The sequence below is a fragment of the Lipophrys pholis genome (assembly GCF_963383615.2).
Source record: "Lipophrys pholis genome assembly, chromosome: 10".
Classification (NCBI taxonomy): domain Eukaryota; kingdom Metazoa; phylum Chordata; class Actinopteri; order Blenniiformes; family Blenniidae; genus Lipophrys; species Lipophrys pholis.
In genome coordinates this window covers 20823357-20843339 of record NC_137640.1, presented here as the reverse complement: position 1 = coordinate 20843339, position 19983 = coordinate 20823357, and the positions used below count along the sequence as shown (strand labels likewise).

The window sequence follows — 19983 nt, the reverse complement described above, 5'->3', positions numbered from 1 at the left end:
CAGTCCCATGGTAAGAAGCAAAGACAAAAGATTTGTTTCATTAAGGAGAAGGGGAATTGCTTTCGATGCTCACGGACTGAACACATAATCGGTTAATCTGTGAATTGTGTGATCAACAACATCCCACAAAGCCAGAGCAAACAAATGAGCCACCAGGAGTAATAAAACTAACTCTTCTCCATGTGGCCATACAAGGGCTTGGAAAAAGAAAATTTAAATTGCTGCATCGTCTCCGTAGTTCCTGTGCAGGTCAAGTCAACCACGGGAAGTGTGGTCATACATTCTGCTCATAACATTTCATACAGAAATTAAACATTACAGGGAAAAGTAGTTAATTTCTGTTCAAACTAATGGGAGAGGAAAAGGTTGTTACGGCATACAGTTCGTCTGGGAGTGAAGTATCAGGTCTGGATGTTTGCTTTTATCCCCTGCCAGACGTCCTCACACAGAAGCTAATGCCGGTACTTCAGACTACATCATTTCTGCTGCAGCTATGGAAAGGTATTCTTATTTGTCAAATGTTATTGTCCCCACAATAAAGGCTAATGGTCCATATTGATAGGAATCAAGGCTTCCAAACTATTGGAACCTTAGGAAGCATTCTACAGCTGTGGAGATGGCCAAATTGTATAAAGAAAAGAAAATAGCCCATAAAATTATTATTTTTTTTAACAGTTAATACATTTATCACACTTAAACTCTACTGTTCTTTTTCTGATCATTCCTAATTCACCTTTCCCTGACAGCACACCCCAGAAGTACCTTCAGTCATGATTCAGTGGTGGAAAGTTAGCTCGGTGTACGAGATGCTGAAAAATTTGAAGCTTCAATAAGAAAACATATCTAGTCAAGATCACTACAGCTCCATATCAAATATGAGCCATGTGAGATACTGATTTCTGACTTGTTTAATGACGGAAGACAACAGAAAAGAGAACACACTTTTGGATGATTAAGAACATGCGAACCAAACACAAAAGAATGAAAACAAACCCATGAATTCGCATCCTTGTAATTTTAAGACAGACACACAGTGCAGAATCATGACACAAAGCAAAAATATCTATACAAAAGAAAACCAACGAGCGAAGCCTGCTCACTTTATATACATGTACATAAATACATAGGAGGCACATTCGACAGGTAATAACCACCTTGGAGGTGATCGTGTCAGTCATGTCTTGAGAGAAAACAGGACAACCATCTCGTTCTCTATGCAGTTTTCTTTATAGCTTCTAAATTGATCAAAGTAGTCTTGTTAGAAATCTGTCTTTACACGAACATTCCGCTTTTACCACAATCGTATGGCGCTGCAGTGCCTCTATGTTGTCTTCATTCAATAGTCTGTTTTTGTTGGTGGGTTGAAACACAGAGGGAGTTTTTTACCTCACAAAAAGAGAGAGCGAGAGAGAAAAAAAAGTCACAGAATACAACAAAAAGAAAAAAAAAACTGCGACAGGAAATGAAGAAGTCATTTAGTTGTCATTGTTCTTTTGTATTTCCACAACACAAAGCTCAACACTTCCAATCACAGTGAAGAATTAAAGGGTCGGAGGAAATATAAAGACATCACAACACAACAGAGAATCAAAGTTCCTGCATGCTTTCCATGGTCAGACTTTCCCTCGTGGTGGACTCCAGCTGTCCAGAAGCTCTCGGGCCACAGGAACTTCCAAGTGTGCAAATCCGGATGCACCAGGATCATTGTCCTTTTCCACTGTAGCACTTAAATCAGGTTCCTTTTTTTTTTTTTTTTTTTTCCTTATTTATTTTATTTTTTTTTTTAAGACAAAATAGTGACTTTATTAACACCTGGAGAAACTTCAAACATTACAAAACTCCTTGAAACATTGTCAACAAGCTTCAGTGATTTAACTAACCTAACATCTTCTTTAAAGTCAGTAGCATTAACATCTTTTTCTGTGGCATTCTCAAGCTGCAGCCCACTTAATCCAACAAAGCATTGAACAAAAATGATGGCAAGTCAGACATAATCCAACCATAATATCCTACTTAGGATAAGTCAAACAAAGCTCAGCTGTGAAGACAAATGATCCAAGTGAAAGTAGTGCCTGGTGGGTTTGAGTGGGTTTGAGATCTATACAAGAGTCGGCTGCTGCTCGAGATGGAAACCTGACATGGCTTTATGACAAGACTCTGTCCTGTCTAACAGTAGCACGTGCTCTAATTAAGGGAACTGAGGTATATAAAATAAATAAATGAGGTTTGATGTGGTGTTCTTACGTGGAGAGAGAGAGAGAGAAAGTACATGGGTTGTGGACCAAAATACAACTGGCAATACAACATAAAACACCTTTAGCAAAAAGCCGTTTGTGGTGAGACACTATGGTCACGAATTGAACTCATGTGAATAGAGATCTGCTCCGTCTTGTTGGCTGACACCCATCACCTTGAAAAGCACCACATGACAGAAGACCATCTTCACTTTCTGGTAGATACAGTTAAGAGATCAACGCTTGGTGGTTTTTAGTAATATACTATTATTACCATAGGGTGCTACACATCTTTCCCTTGTATTATTCCAACGCAACAAAGTCGGTATGAAGTGCAATAATCCTGTTTTTATTTGAACTGTATTACTGAGTAAGCCAAGTAACACTGTCAAAAACAAACAAACAAACAAACAAAAGGTCATCATTTTGACCGACACACTAGAGTGGTTACAAAGCCAAACACAAACATCTGAGGAGCAGCTAGTAAGTGTGCCACCGTTACGTCTCGGATATGCCCTTAGGGAGGCTGTGCTGTGGTGGGGCGAGCCCCCGGCTTTCACCACAGACAAGTCTGCTGAAGCAGTCACAAACTGATTTGATGCTTCCTTTCAGGGTCTTAAACACGTATTTTCCAGTGCGACACCAGTTAACAAGGTGGGAGGAGGGTATTCTTGGCAGCAGGAGAGGGGAGAGGAGGGACAACAGTCTTCACCCATGTGGTTTTGGACAGAAAAACCCAGTGTGATTGTGGATTTGTTATTGGTTGTTCGAAGTCACACAGATAGGTGGGTGATAAGGAGGTTATGGGCACTAGTGAGGTTTTTTTTTTTTACATGTGGTGGGAAAGCAGTGTTTGCTGTGGGGCTCAGAGCTGAAAGCAGAGAACAGTGGCACTGTCAGGATCTTAAATGGTTTGACCCCATCAGCAGCATTTAACCTTAACCAACATGAATAATGAAAATATTTTGTTCATGTATTCTTTAAATGGTTTATTGCTGATATGAGCATTAAATACCTGCATGCAAATTTTGTGAGCATGTCAGCATTAGTGGGCACGAGCTAAACACAGGCGGTTTACACTGTTAATCTGTGTAGAGAAGAATTGTCTGAAGAAAATGATGCAACATCAGAGACACCTCTAGTCGTATAAAATGCAATTGAAAGTCGCTGATAGGGACTGCTCAGCAGGAGAACCAAGACCCACCATGCCAATTGCCTTCTAGACTATTGAATGATGGAGAGGTGGCCAATCTGGAGGATGAGGAACACGTTTAGCTGGCAAGTCTAGCCCAACAATGCAGTGAAAGAAGACACCCAGATGAAAATGAATAGAACACTCCATTCACAAAAAGACATGGGACAGTGTCTTTAAACGATTACAATGACCAGTCACATCCAGTCAACCAGATTTTGTGACTTATGGTCCAAATGCAGTAGATTGCATCAAGCAATCTAAAGTTGTTCCTGCTGAGGTGGGTAACTCAAAGGCCACAGCTGGTCCTTTCTCAGTGCACTGATGCCAAACATAAAACAGCTACCGACGGAGGGATGACTGCAAGCAGTTTATCAGTGATGAATCCATTTCGTTTGGGTACAAGACGTGGAGCCTCGCTTCACCCACAGGGTTTCACATGGAGCTCCGTTGCAGAGTCTACACACACACACACATACACACATATCTTCCTGAAGCTGCCTTAGCGCAGTCCTTGCACTGGCTGCACAAGCAGAAGCTCCTCCGGGATCGACAGTTGTGAATGTTAAGCTTTTCATGTTTCCTTCAAACATGTGGAAAACCACCTTCCAGCCACGGCAGGTCTTCACTTGTAATACTACAAGATGCAGGTGGGGGTCATAACCTCACTGTGGGTGGATGTAGAAAGTGTTGATGCGGTACTTTACATTGAGTGCTATGAGATGGAGACTGAAACCTCACCAATAAACCTCGGAGGTGCACTTAGTTCCATTGTTGGAGAAATGAAAACAGACCCAACTATGAAATAACTTGAATACGGTCACGAACTGAGCCCCACAGTAAACGCTGCTATTTAATAACTTTTTGCTGACTGATGCAATAATTGTGTTGTTAGAAATCCCCTTCAGTTCAGTCTGCATTGCCATGGTGTCTTTTGCACTGATTTAAGGCACAGAAGATGTTGTGATGGGACTCACACACAGTTGGCCTTTCATTTCACACTGAGATACAGACTACTGGTTAAAAAAAAAAAGAGATAGAGAACAGTCTGTCGACCCACAAATCTCATTGATATCATTGAACTGCGGCGCTAAAGCCACTGCTCGTTTTTTTTTACACTTAAGTCATGTTTGACTCAACATGCTGTGTTGCGTTGCGTTGTGCGCACCGAGACTGGTGGTCGACTTCACTCAGTTGCCTCCCTCTCCTCAAAGAGTTATGATACGAGAGCACTCATCAAGAAACTCCACAACCACGGTTAGACTGTGCAGAATGCCACTGGGGTTTCATCAAGCCAGACTGACAACTGAAGCCTATCGTTTACCTCACACTGTCAGTTGCCACCTGTGCCCATCACCCGTACGAACCCAACTCCAAATCCCATTTCAAAATGTTCAACAATTCTCGAAAATATTTTCATTTCTGTAGCATTGATATAATCTGACCATAGGTGAGCTATTGCAACAATTTCAAGACCGACTACAATTTGCAAAGGTGAAGACATGAAGGTGAAAACTGAAAAAGTGTTTAAATTGGTCTAACTGTATAAATCTTTGGATTAGAAAAACCATTATATCTGCATATGTACACAATGAAAACTTGACTGCTGCTGGAATTATATAAATTCCAACCTTGACTGTTTTGCATCATCGTCACCAAAGTCAAACAGTCCAACACGTATTCACAATAAAGGCCAATTCATACTTTCCACATTTGCGTGTCCACGCGACGTAAATATCGTCATATACCTCAGTGTGAGGGTCGGTGCGGGCCCCTCTGCAGTCTGCCGCGTACCGCTCAATTGTTGTGACTCAACGCACCGACCGCGCATGTGACAGAGTAACGGACATTAACAATGGATGCCTACTGAGCGCTCGTGCGATGAGATCTGTACAATCCCAATTTAAAAGAAAATAAAGCGAGCCAGATGGCTCAGAACTCCTGGGGTGAAATATTAAAACATTAGGGGAGGAGGAAAACACCGACCACCAGAAGTGAAATTATTTTCGGGATCGTTACTTTACGTTATGGAACGCGTACCGTCGTGAATCCTGAAATGTAGTATGATCGGAACCGTGTGCAAGTCAGAAGCTCTTTGCGGATACGCAATGCGGAAAGTATGGAAGAGCCTGAAGTCTGCTTTCTTATATCTTTTACTCTGGTAACAGAAACAAATCCAGGCAAAGACTTCAACAGGGCCCATAGAAGAGCTCTCACATTAGTAAATACACTCTGATGCACAAGTTGAGGAAATCAATGTCAGTCTTTCAAGGGGCAAATGGCATAATCACAGGTAACCAAAAGTGTTTCCATGACCATGGCATCCATGAAGATTTTGTAGGGGTTGGTTTATTGATCTAAACAGAGAGGGAGACACACACACACACACACACACAAATGAAAACATTCCATTAAAACCACATTTATACATTTATTTATTTTCTATTTATTTATTCGTGCACAGGAAAGGCGAACAAATACACACCTTCCTGGGGTGGGTCCACACTGATCTCTGTCTCCTCCGTCTCTTCGCTCATCTCCTCATCCTCATCGTCGTTTTCTAGCTCGTTGGCGATGAGCTGACGCGCCCGCAATATGTTGAAGCCCTCATCATAGTGCATCTTCCGCAACATTTTAAAATGCCTCTTCTTTTCTGCAGGATCGAGGGAATTTATGTGACTTAAATAGACCAGACAAAGACTTTGTACATTCAGAGTCTATGTCTGTTAAATATAATTCCGGTGCATTAAAGTAATATTAATCCAACTGGTAAATTAAATCTCATTTAGATTGACAAAAGAGTGATTGGTCGGAGTCTAAAAAAGCCACTGTCATGTGACTGAACAGTGTTTTAGACAGACTTAAAAAACTATATAGTTCAACAGAAAATTAAAGTCCTGAAAAAGAATATAGAATCTATGAAACTGTGTAAGTGTACAGATGCAGATGGCACCCTGGTAGAAACGGGAGAGAAACAACTCGTACCTTTTTTCTCAGGCGTCAGCTCCTCGTCCTCTTCCTCTTCTTCTTCCTCCTCCTCCTCCTCCTCCTCCACCTCTTCTTCCTCCTCTTCCATGTGACGAGACTCTGCGTCCTGTACTGCCACCAGCCTTAAAAACAAAACAGACATGCAAATTTTTTTCCTTTCAAGGTACATAATCAATCATTTTTAAAAACAATTGTAATTGGAAAAAAAGAAAAACTGTGGAAAAAGGTTTGCTGCCATGTGACAGCCACAGATGGAGAGAGTGTGACTACTCCAGCGTGAGACAAAAATAAGAAGTACTATTGCCGTCTCTCACACTCACAAAGCTTTACCCATGGCGGACAAAAGGAATAACAGTTTATGGCTGAGTGGATTTTAGTGAATATGTGGGACTGCCCCAGGGGAGCTCCTCATTAACTGTATGACTGCTCACAAACCAACTGGCCTGATTCAGCCACAGAGAAGACTGTCAAGTCCCCGACAGGTTCTAGTCACACCACCAGGATGTCGAGCAAAGGTAGAGGGGAGGGAGAGATTAAAGGGGTCAAAGGAATTACAGACGAGGGAAGTAAATTTGAGAAATGTGAAGCTGGACAAGTGGTTGATAGGAGAAGAGGCTGAGTAGATGTTGGAGATTTGAACAAGGTGACGTAGAAAAAGAGCAGCTGCCTTACTGTCTGGAGGGTTTCGTGTTAAACAATGGAAGGCACTCCATTGTGGAAGCAAACAAAAGCTGCTAATTGACTTGCCAGCCTCGAGCTCATCACGGTCTTCTATGTAGCATGTACCCAGTTAAACAATCTCATCCAAACCCGGCTTCGATGCACTTATGTAAGCATGCTGGCCCATGACAAATACAAGTCCCATTACTATTCAGATCACAGCTCTTAGTGGCAGAACAACATTTCTGAACTTGCTTTTCGAAGCAATGCAGCCAGAGACAATAAAAGAAGTTGGTCATATCTCTGTTTCTCGAATCCCACTGCTTGTTTAGGAGTTACAGGCATTTTATCATCACTTCTACTGTGTTGGTCTGTGGAGACTCAGTTAAAATCTGCATTTTCCCAATACAAGAAACCACATGCAGATATACTACATCTGGATACATGTTGAATGAGTGCAAATGCATGAGCATACGCCAAGTTTCTGTGCATCCATACTGGTCACGTGCATGATCCATCAAGGGTCTGAATATATGAAGATTTCAGGTTTGATTTATCAAAACATACATGTTTCTTTGTGGACCAAAATGAAGCCTAATGCACACATGCTGTCTTTGAAAAGTTTGTGTCCATTTCTTACTTTGACGCCAGGTCTTCTGCTGCTAGTGCAGTTTCGTCGTCTGTGTCACTGAGCACCCCTTCGTCGTCTCCGACCATCCTGAAAAAGAGACGTTAAATGAGCTAAAGGGAAGGGTAAAAAGACAACCTGTGTGGACAACCAGACATACCGACACAAACGTACTTGTAAGCCTCTTTCTAGAGGAGTGAGTGAATATTAATCGGACAAATTACAAGCATTACACTTAAAAATGAACCTGAAGACTGCAATTCAGCTTTTTCATGTGGCCAATCGGTAACGTTAAGCACTGTATTCCTCCTCAATCGTTCATGCGAGACTGTGCACTCTGACGAGTAAAGAATAGTCCATCTTTAGTTTAAACAGATTGAATTGAAGACGGTTAATGTCAGAAACGGCTAAGACATCCACATATTTTGTCTGTGATTTTTAACCTGTTATACGGAGTGTTTGGCTCCTCGATCTTCATGAGGCCATAATCTTTATTTGCTGGATGGTACGTGGCCAGGATGTTCATCTCGTCCCATTTCTGAGATTTCTTCCTAAAAAAAAACAAAAACAAAGAAAGAGGTAGACAAGGGTTAAATGGACACACATTTTATGTGGAACACTGTGGAACTGCCACCTTCACAGCAAACATATTCCTTCAGGGGAGAAGAGCCACCAGATTTGATCTAGGACTGAAAGTGCCCCAGTTTTCACTCATGCTGCTTTATTTTGGGAACCCACGGACAAAAGCCCAAAAATGTCATCTGCGCTGATCGAGCTTCTGACGACTCCCAGGAAGCAACACAAAATTTGTTTTTATGTCAAGGTAATCCATTGTGGATGCGAGTGAAGGGCTGAGTGGGTGGCAATGCTGATCTACAGAGAATGAAAAAGGTCAGAAGTCACTTTTCCAACAGCTGATTTATTTATTCATTTATTTTTTTATCCATCTCACTTGAGCGCGGTTATAATCCCCATGAATAGATTAATTCGTAATGTTTACACCTCAGCATGCTCTGCTGCCAGGTGGGGGTGGTGGTGGTGGTGGTGGTGGGGTAGATCAGCTCTGAATGTGGAATAGTAGAAAGATCATACTTGGTATTATATTTCAAGGTAGCAAATTTACTAGCTTTAACTAGAAAATAAACACAAAAACTAAACATTTCAAATGATACCACTTTTGTTTAGCAACACATTCAAAATTTCATTTTATTTTTTTTAAACTTGCTATAAATCCGCAACTTACAAAGCAAAAAGCCATTAATCATTGTTCACTATGGAGTCATCTAGCTTGTTTAAACTCCTTGCAATCCAGAGCTTCCTCTGCCAAAGCATCGTACATCATCCCTGACCTTGTTCAGGACGGAAAAGGTTGAGCATCACGGGAGACAGGAAGGGGGTGATGCTAAATTTACTGCCTGCAGAGCAACTCTACCTCTGTCCCTGAAACACCTGAGTCATTTAGACGACATCGTCATCATCATGCCTACACTTTCAATGAAAAAGCTATGATTAACCTAACTGCACTGAAGGCAACTGCTAAGAAACGCGTTTCCTTTAACAAAACAAGCAATAGGGGATGTGACGATTTGTGGAGGGATTTCTGACATGTTTTGTAATATATTGTAGGCATACACCATGTTATCATTGAAGACTTGCATAAGCCTTCCCAATAACTGCGTGTGCGTCGCAATGTCAGGTCAGTGATGAATCTGTAGTGCTTCATAGACTTTTTTTGTTATCCGGTTATGCAACAATAACCAGAATTAGATAACCCTGCTCAATTTTTACTAAAATATATTTGAGCCTAAATCCACTTCAGTTTACTCTCATGCAGAATGGATCATCACAATGACTAACAATGATGTTGCACCTGCCTCTGCAAGAGATAAAAAAAAAAAAACAAGGCAGCACCAACTACTAGTACACACTAAATATAGAGCACCTTCGCTTCTTTGATGATGGCTTTCTCTCCAGGGTGGTCAACAGCTGGCGACATAACGCTTCAGGAAAACTCATTAAACAGAGTGACTCATCTCTGAGAGCTGAGCTGTAGTATCGGGTAGCATAGTTAGAGAGGGCAATGAGAAAAGGTCTAGCTCCATGCCCTCTGCTATCACCTAAACCCACCAACACAAAAAGCAGGAGGTTCTTGTTTTACAGTGGAGGCAAAACCACGAACTGCTTCCACCTGGGTATTATTAGGCCAACAGCAGCAAGTATACGAGATCATTTGTGCATGTGTGTTGAGAGTTGTGTGTGCACATGTGGATTTGTATGTGCAGCAATCTGATTGTGGGTATGAGAAATAGCCACACGCAAAAGGCAGAGGCGAAAGTTGGTTTTCAAACAACCCCCCCCCCCCCTTCACTGCTCTACATATCAAGCACCACCAGCAACAAACTCCAAAATATGTAATTGGCCACCTTTTATACCCATAGGAATATACCACTATTGTTCTCGTGGAGATGTTAGTTTTTCACATATGCAATATTTATTTAATCTCTCTATATAGTAATATTTTTAAACATTAATATTTACAAAACCTATCAAAATCACGAAGTGACATTTTCCCTAATTAGTCTAAAAACCATGTCAACACCAAACAAAATCGTCCTCCCCCTTTACACTTCCCCTTGTGGTCAGATCCAGAACCAGCACCTTGAACAGTTTGTTCAAGGTGTAGTTATGATTGTATTGCATTCCCTTAATCAGTACACAGGGAGGCAACGTTAAGAGCTCAGCGACACTCTTAGCAGTTTAACCTTTTGCCAATTCATAATGTATAACAATAATTTTGTTAGCCTTCAAAGTCTCTCAGTTGTCATTATTACAAACAATGCAAGATTTATTTTCTTCAAGGTTAAAAAGTCACATAAATCTAGAAGATTAATTTCAACATGAAAAAAAATAAAAATAGGTCTCATGTTGAAACCATGCCGAAATCAATGTATGTTCGAATAACCGCCATAAGCAAGAAGCGAAAAGCAGTTGATGGAACGGTGCCTGGACAGAAGGCAAAACGCCCCTTTATCCCAAAGAATGTGCCATGCCACTAAAGACATGAAGGGAATCCTCTCCACTACATTCGCACCTTCAATCAATTCACTGGCCAAGACAAGACTGTCACACAGAAAACTCTTCTTCAAAAAAGTAAAAAAGTACACCAAGGCCCAGTTCACACAACAACTTTTAAAGTGAAAATGTATCATATTTAAATTTTTCATTTCAGAAAAGTGTTGCTTTTAGACGGCAACGGCAGAAATGCTGAAAATGATGCAGTTTTCTTGTTGGTCCACTGGTAAATGTTTTTTTCTTTTTTTGCTAATGAGACCACAACTACATGCATGCAGAGAACAATACGCTATAGACATTAACAATGAGAGTACATGGATGTTTGTACTGACAGATAATAATGTTGGATTACTATTCTGGGTGACTCGACTTTAAAACTACCAAATCCCATGAAAATATGGACTGGGAGTCATGACACTCTGGAAGCAAACGTTATTGTCCATCCCCTTGCGTGTGTGCAGAAGAAGTATTTATTGTGGCCGTGGTGCGTATGCACAGTAGCATCCTTTCAGAAAAGTTGCATTTTCACCCCATTCGATGAAGACTGAGTCGGAGTGTTAGAGAAAAGTTCCGCCTTGGGAGCGGTTTAAAAAAAAAAGTTTTCAGTGGCTCCGAGCACTGTTGTGTAAACAGACACCCAAAACACAACGAAAGTTTTCCCATTTTCACTTGACAATGTTGTTGTGTAAACAGGGCTTAAAGTAACAAACTTTTTGTTCATGATCCGCATTTTTTCAAAATGAGCGGTCCAATATATTGGTCTACTTTTTACTCTAAAGCTAAATCCCACACGGTAGTTCGACTTGTGAAAACGTTGGGAAAAGAATGAAGCAAAGAGCTGTGCTTTTCACACAATTAAATTTTTGTTGTCCCGCCTTGTAAGGCCAGTTCACATCCCACAGCTGCCTTCTCTTCGATGACCTCCTGCTTCATCTCTGGCTAACACTTTCTTGCACACATGCAAGTTAGTGTAGAGAGAGCCAAAGATTTATAAGAGTGGGACTGTGAGCTTTACAACAGCGACCCCCACATTTGTGTTGTATCTCTGATGAAACTGATATGTCAGTGTCCTTGAGTGTCGTTCCTCATCTCAAGTTCACCCAAACATTTCCCCCTCATGCAACTTGTTCCAATTCAGGTTCTGAAATGGCAACCATGGAGAACGGACAATCCCTCTGACAAGTTTTCGTCTTCTTGTTTTGCAGTAAACATAAATTCACCCCAGTGAGGGTATTGCTATTGAATACTTCAACTTGCTCAGTCAGGATTGTCAAACTCTGGGTTCAGTCCAGATCACATAGAACAACATTAGATCTCAATTGGGAAAGAATAAATAGAAGTATAAAACCTAAAAATACTGGCAACTCTGAAAAGTTCTATTTGTGCAAAGTTGTGAGTACACTCCGAAAGAAATATTCACATTTTAAATCTATGATAAACAGTATGAAACTACCTTAAAATAAAGTCCATCCATTCACTCATCTTGAGTGCACATTGGGTCACAGTGGAATAGGTGGGAAAAAAGCCAAAGGTGGAGATGACAAAGCACTTTTAGCCTCCTCACCTTGTCTAAAAGCTGCAGCTATTTATCACTATGGACCAGATGTTTGATACCTGCCGATTCTTGCTCAACGCATTTCTCCTCAGAACAGCATTAGCTTCAGTGACAAGAGTAGAGCGGATCCATATCATGAAGGGTAAAACATCCGACTGTTCAAAGTGTTATTGTTCCAATTTGCATTATGAAAAGTCAGTGATTCACTCGCCTGTCACGAGGGACAGTCAGGACAAGGAGTGCACGACAGTGAAGGATAGGTTGAGTTTCAGGGGCGCAACCATGAATTATACATGACTGGGTTTGAGGCCCATACATCACTGTTAACTAAATTACAGCAGGTGATTGCAGAGATAAAGATGAAGCTCCCAAAAGGGTTAAAACCAGATCAAAGCTTTACATCCCCCCCCGTGCTGTAATAAACTTCTGGGAAAATAAATAAATGGGCCCTTGTGTGATACTGCATACACATTTACACTACTGTTTCCCTTCTTCTGCAGTCATCTTGGACCTATGGATATTATTAAATCAATCTTGTATTTCAACCAGGTCGTATTTAATCTGTAAAAATTGTAATATGTTTAAAAAGCATTAAAAAAAAGCAGCACTAATACAACAGTAAACACTAATCGTACATCTTGACAGTCCAAGTTATAACTGGAAATCTATCGTGGGAAAAGTTGCGTTTTCACCGTTTTTACATGGAGAAGGAGAAGAGTGTTCTCAAATAGTTGTGTTTTCAGTGGCTCCGAGCACTAGTGTGTAAACGGACGCCAAAATCTTCCACTTGAAAACTGTGTAAACGAAGCTTTAGAGTGAGCTATGGCTGTGCACCGAAGTGACCTGACTGAGGTTGATCACGAGCACTGCATCTCAAGCACAGTCAAAGTGTCAGGGGTCTAACAGCTTTTACCTATTAAGTCATAACAAAGCTGATTTTGTCGTCAAGCTTGCCAAAGAGAAGTCTTCCAGAATAATAATATATTTGTTCCTTCTTGACAGAACATTGCAGGCAAAAACAGCACAGTGCAACATGACAGCCTCTTGTCATTTCCTCCACTATTGATCATCATATACAGCAACAGAGTAACTATTTTCCTCTTTCTAGATTGAGAAGAGCCAGATGAAGAATTTATTTACAACACATTAGTGTTCAATCAAACTGACTTTGACCGGAATCATGGCTGCCATGATTAAATTAAAATTGTTGTCAGTAATGTTATCAAGATTGTGGGAAGTCAGAAACCACCAAATTCAACAAACTGCTCCACTCCTGAAACACTACAGGTGCACGTGACCAAAACAAGAAGGAACATGGCACTGAAAGGCAAAGAGCACTGTTATTTGGAAGTACTACTCCCAAAGCACAATGATATAAACATTAATTTAAGTGTTCATTTATAACAACTCAAATTGTGATCCCAATATTCAAGTGCATTATTGCATGTTTTACTCATATCATGCTTGTGTGCATCCTGCACCAGCGGCCTCAGATGACCCACAGTGGATTCACCGGAGCAGCGAGAGACAGGTTCACAGAATGAAGCAAACAATGTCGACACATACATCGTGCCAGGAGCAAAAGGTGACAAGAGAGCTGGATTTAGAGGGGACTTGTTTATCCACTTGAGAAATTTGGGGTGGGGTGGGGGGACAAAAACACAATACACTCCCCAGAGATGAAAAATTATGATACGCCTCTTAGTATGTGAAGTTCATAGATGAACTTTGAGGACCGCACAGTGGTCTTGTGCCACAGCGAGAAGGTCGTGGGTTCAAGCACAGCTTTCCGGGACCTTTCTGTGTGGAATTTGCCTCTTCTCCCCTGGTGTGGGTGGGTTTCCTCTCAGTCCAGAAACATGCACGAGAGGCTAAATTGTGATGTTAAATTGTCCCAAGATGTGACTGTGAGGGTGTGTCTGTGTGCCCTGTGATAGACCATATCCTGCGCTCTGGGATCGTCTCCAATAAAGGGAAACATATTCTCTTGAAATCAGACACAGAACTGGCCTGATACATTAAATATACATCGCTGTGGTAAATATGCTTCATTACGATTTGGCTCTCTGATGCTGACAATATCATTTAAGTTCCCCATCACTGGTTTGCACCCTTATTCAGGTGAATGACAGCCTGGGCTAAATGCTCTGTGAGGAATCTCTTAAATCGGTAAAAGTACTGCATGCGAACACATTGGTCTCTCCACTCCATGTTTTAGACGTCTCGATGCTCCTACCTGTCTGAACCTAATGGCCATGTTATCACCAAGCGCTGAAGAAAGCCCAATAAGGTGTGTTTGGGCAAAAAAAAAGACCTAAAACCTGCAGGAGATGCGCCGCCAGGACCAAACGCACTGTATCACAACCCAAAGAGACCTGAGCCTTGAATATGTCCTATTATGGCCATGGATGACTGGGAGCGGTCACTACCACAGCATTTATTCCCCGACATCCCATCCCCATTGTTGTCTGAATCAGCAGTTTAAAGTCGTGGATTGGTGGTGTAGAACCTACAACCCCACAATATGACGTTATATTAATAACGGCTACAGCCACACCTGCCAGGGCTTCGATTAGAGGCTAACCACCGAGACACCGTCGCAGAAGGCACCGTGTTGGTGAACGCAGGCTCGCAGTTAGAATGACTGAAGATTACACCAGGGGGGAGAAACTGGTCCAGAAACTTCCAAAAGGGACATGACCCGGTGCTTGCTGACATTTCCAGCCCGAGAGTTGGCGGGCGGAGGGAAAGGCTAACAAGTGTTTAGCTTTCGCCTAGCTAACCCAACCGGGCGACCAAACATTCAGTGCGGAGCGGCGGACAACTCACCGAGCCTCACTCTCCGACAGCCCCGCGGACTCCTCGCTACTCTCCGGCGGCTGCTCTTCGGGCGGGGGTTTGCTGTTATTTTTTAAAATTCCCTTTATTGGTCGGATAGCTGCCATTCCCACGCCGTCTGGGTTTCTGGGTCCAGTGACTTTGCAGTGTGCGGCGACTCGGTGATACACTGTCGGTTTCGGTGCCAAACATGCACCGCTCAGTCCGGTGCTGGGAAGTGAGGGGTAACAAGAAGGTCGCCGCTCCGTCCCCGAAACGTGTAAACTCTGTGTGGCGGCTCACCAACTGCTAGAGACACAGCGACGTCTTCTATGACGGAGATACTGCTCACAACATATCGCGAGAGTTCGTGTAACGCGAGTTCATTCTGGATGGTGCTGCATTCAAGCACTCGGAAATCTCATCTTCACATAAACGTATTTAGATATCTGTTTTCATTTTTAAAAATCAAAACTGATCTCCTCCTGAAGAATTTTTTTTAAAAATCCCACAACAACTGGGGCAGTTTGCTGTCACCACTGGAGATATTGGTGAATTCCCACCCTTGAGAGTGACCCCCACTTTCTGGTATCCAACCTGAAAGCTCGAGAAAGCTTTATAGCCAGCAATGTACAGCGCCATCTGCAGATGGAATTTGGAAACACGGTAAGAGAAAGTGTGGCTTGACCTCAATTGATTAAAATGTTTTACTGTTGTTTTGTTGTACTGGGACTTTATCAATATGCTGACAATGACACGTGTCTTTAATTTTACAGCAATAGAAATTCATGTGAATGAACTCCCAACGGACTTTTTGTCTTGTCCAACCTCCCATCCTATGTTTGCAGGCAGAGAATGATGCCAAGTTACTTTTGTATTATGTTTTATTACGGAGCTTAGTAGTGTTTTTACACTTTGCATCTAATTCTGATACCTTTCAGAAACTATTTTATTCAAAGCAGACAAGTAGAATGTCACTAAACTAGAAAACTGTAGGTTCTGAGTACAACTTACACAATATAGTGCATCATCAAGTATTTTAGTAATGTTGAAACCAAAACACAGCTATGTTTTTGTTTATGTGTGTGAAGCATGTGTTAATTCTTCATTTGTTTTTATTGTTTCCAAAAATAAGTTGCACTGCAACAGCAAGTGGCACAAAGTTTAGACGAAGACCATAAGGAAGTGTTGCATTTACGTATTTTGAATAGGGGCTGTATTTGGTAGTAATAGTGGAGTTTGCTGCCACTTTGTGGCTGACTTTATACACAGCATCATATCTTACAGACTTCTTCCACGAATCTGGACTGGATGGATGGATGGATGGATGGATGGATGTACACTAAAAAATGTACACTGGAGAGGTTTGGGAAATATAAAGTTAGGGAAACTTGGAAAATACATTCACACCCTCATGGCAAATTTCAGTCACTAATTAACATTTAAATGCATGTTTTTTGAGGGAGTTAATCAAAATACTCAAACACTTAAAACATGTAAAGTCCTTAAATGTTCCTATTGTAATCATAATTCCTAAATCCTGACTCAAACCAATCGTTTCAAAATGGAACAATATTTCACAAGGATATCACATCCAATTTTGCAGTTGACTCCTGGACCAAATATATAAGATCTAATTATCTCTACTAACTTATTTTTTGTTTCATTGATCTCTTCATATATTTGTATTTAATGTCAATACATCCTCACAATTATTTATCATCTTCTATCCATCCATCTTCTATGCCGCTTTTATCCTGTGCAGGATCAACTCTCAAAATGTAAAGTAAATATTTCAGGTTGGAGAAAATATGCACACATTTTTCATTAAAGGCATCACTGGGGCAGCTGTGGCTTGGTTGGTAGAGTAGTCATCTATAAATTTAAAAGATTTCCCACTCCACCCCATAAGTGTCCTTGAGCAAGACACTGAACCCCAAAGTGCTTTCAATGAATGAATGGATCGAGCACCTTGCATGGAAGCTGCCTCCATTGGTGTGTGGATGGGTGAATGCGATTAACAGTGTAAAGCACTTTGGGGACTGCCCAAGCAATGGGATAGCACTTTGTAAGTATAATCCATTTACAGTAAATTGTAAAAACGTTTTAAACAGCAAATCCCACAATATTTCCAGTGTTTATTGATGTTTGAATACTTTTGTCACACATTGGATAATACATTTTGTTGTAATGAGTGTGTCAGACAGAGCCCAGCTGTCACTCAGTATTTTATCATCATATGACAAGCCTAACTTGCATAAAAAAAGTGTTTGTATGATTTTGAAGATAGCAGGAATTTTGTGGAAAATGAGAACACAGTTTGTGCCAATGTTCAAACCAAAACAACAAACCTAAAGCACTTGCATGTTTTAAGTCTCTTCAATTACCCGATTACAATGAGGGGCTTATTTTGAGCTTTCATTGGGAACTTTGTGTTGTTATGATCATTAGATTCAGTTATGGAGAATGTCAGAGACATCTAAAGCATTTTGAACAGAGGAACAGTTGCTCAGCCACAAATCTGGAGTTTGATGCCATCTTTTATCAAGTATATAGTAGATTGATTTTACAGCAGCTGTAAGACCTTTTTGCACTTTGGTAGCAAAGTTCAGATGCAATAAAATACATTTCTTATTCAACTTTACAGAATGAGTCATGACAAGTACAATGTACATTTGCTTGACTCAAACCTTACGCGAATAGCTAAAGAATTCCTGTGTTTAAAACTCATTGAATCAACTGTGATCCCATGCAGCATCTGGGGATAATGCAGAGGACTGAGTGTAATTCAGTCATCTAGTCCAGTATCCATTCCTCGCGTCATGTCAAAATGTACTAGTTATATTCCTGTCTCATACTTCAAGAAATAAATGTATGTACAGAGGCAATCTTGAGCCCCATAAGAAAGGTACCCATTTTCTATAGCAGGTGCTCCGGGCTTAAAAGTGACTGTCAACAGGTTGGGCACGAACAAACAAAACAAAGTGACCACACTGATAAAAGTAATGTTCAACAAGTTTACCGTTTTGAAACATCTCCCTGACCTCCTGCAGCTTGAAAACAGGTGATTGGAGCTGTGCACGTAGTCTATCAGAAAGCACGTCAAGCTGCACATGCAGGTGAACTTAAACTCGGAGAAGCTGCACATGCAGGCAGGCAGAAAGCAGGCGCAGTGAAGCTGTGCATGCAGGCAGACAGTGCCGTCATGTGGATCTGTTTACGTGCGGAGTCACGTCCTGGAGAAATGACTGACAGCTGCTTCGACCAATAGGAGGCCCTAGGTGGAGCGGCGCGTGGAGCGGAAGTTTGCGCTCTCACATGAAAGCAGAAGCTAGCGGAGGAGGATTAAAGTATAACGTTTACGATAAAACTCCGCGACCTGCTGCTCAAAACGACATGAGATACAGCCGACGGCCTCTCCACCCTGCGTGTTTCCCCGCACAGGCACACACCGCAGTTGAGCTATGAGGCTGCCTGCGGCTCGATCTGCGGACGAGATAAACCTGCGAGCGGAGAGATAAAAAGGTAAACACCCAGCAGGAGCTACCTCTGTTAGCCACATGCTAACCGCAGTACAGGACGCGTCGTCTCTGCCTCTCAACGGCTCTAAAGTCACTTAAAAAACACATCCGCTGATTACTGCCTCACTTTGTCGCCTCCGTTACTCCCATGTAGAGGGCTGGTTCCGTCGTAATGTTGGTTTTCTTTACGCGTTTCATTCTGTAGTCGCACTGATTTATAAATAATATATTCATGATTTGATGTATATATCTTTTCTAACGTCTTTGCAGTCACTTGATGATTTGTCATCAACATCTCGGTGCTGTCACGATAGATGTTGCTTTCACTTCCCCGTTGGGTTATTTTCTCATATTCAAATGGAAACTCACATTTCTGAATGTCCTGCCAGTCCAATGTTTTCATTAACAACATTAAAGTCGGTGAATATCTTGACATTACTAAAAAACTTCAGATTTTCTAAACCACATTGATTTAAAAGGTTGCCATATTTGTGGTGACAACTTAGGGGATATTATTATTCGTGGAAATCTATTTGATTGCTTAAAAATGCCAAAGTTTAGCCTTAATAACATTTGTAAGTCGAAAGCCAATGTCAGGTTTAGTGATGGGCAATGTGAAACCCCAATCTCATCCAATATAATAACCCAATGTAAGAAACTTTCATTCCCTTCTCACATACCATATATAAAAGATTGAAAAGACCCTTTAACATATTATTTAAATGTTAGCTATTGAATTAGAAGTTTTGTTTTGTAGGTATACATTTGTTGTTTCTGTAAAAAAAGATTTTCATTTTGGTCGAAGATTTACAATCCAAAGTCCTATTGATTGCGAGATAAAAATAAGGGGAATGTGCAATATATGATTTTTGTAGTTTTCTTTGTTGCTTGTACCCAATAGGCGTCATGTTACCAGTCTTTTCTGGCCAATCTGTCACTGTTTTCCACCTTGTTACAGAGAAAATCATCTGTCTACTGCGAGGGAATTAATGTGTCATTGTGTTTTCTGTTATTGTGATGACTCACTGACAGAAGCAGATGTAAAATGTCTTACTTTTCTACACATGGTACACGGCAAATTTCTGAGATCTTTCATTGTGTATTGAGCAATGAAAAAGAATTAAACCTAACAAAAAACAGAATTCCATGATAGGGAAAATGTTTGATATGGTCAGCAGGCGTATAATTTTGAAGCAGCATTAAAATGGTATTATGTGTAGTTCAATTGCAATGGGGGCCATAAAACTCCAAAACATATACTTTCAATGAACTAAAATGGCATTATAACTATTGAGATGATGAAATGATGATATTTG

At 41.1% G+C, this 19983-nt stretch overlaps 2 protein-coding genes across 2 annotated transcripts in view; one reads left to right on the top strand and one right to left on the bottom strand.

The window, feature by feature from the left end:
* Positions 1-2563: 2563 nt before the first annotated feature.
* Positions 2564-15496, bottom strand: ppp1r2 (protein phosphatase 1, regulatory (inhibitor) subunit 2). Its single transcript, XM_080473769.1, has 6 exons — positions 15159-15496; positions 8146-8253; positions 7715-7792; positions 6412-6536; positions 5912-6079; positions 2564-5783 (listed from the first exon to the last, which is right to left on the bottom strand). Exons 1-6 carry the CDS (start codon positions 15272-15274, stop codon positions 5776-5778), a joined length of 603 nt encoding a protein of 200 aa, XP_080329895.1. The 5' UTR covers positions 15275-15496; the 3' UTR covers positions 2564-5775.
* Positions 15497-18434: 2938 nt separating this feature from the next.
* The window catches only part of rnf13 (ring finger protein 13), a 42861-nt gene continuing 41312 nt past the window's right edge, over positions 18435-19983 (top strand). The window contains exon 1 of the mRNA XM_080473210.1: positions 18435-18671. The gene's annotated coding sequence lies outside the window, so the exon portion shown is untranslated. The remainder of the gene's footprint in view (positions 18672-19983) is intronic.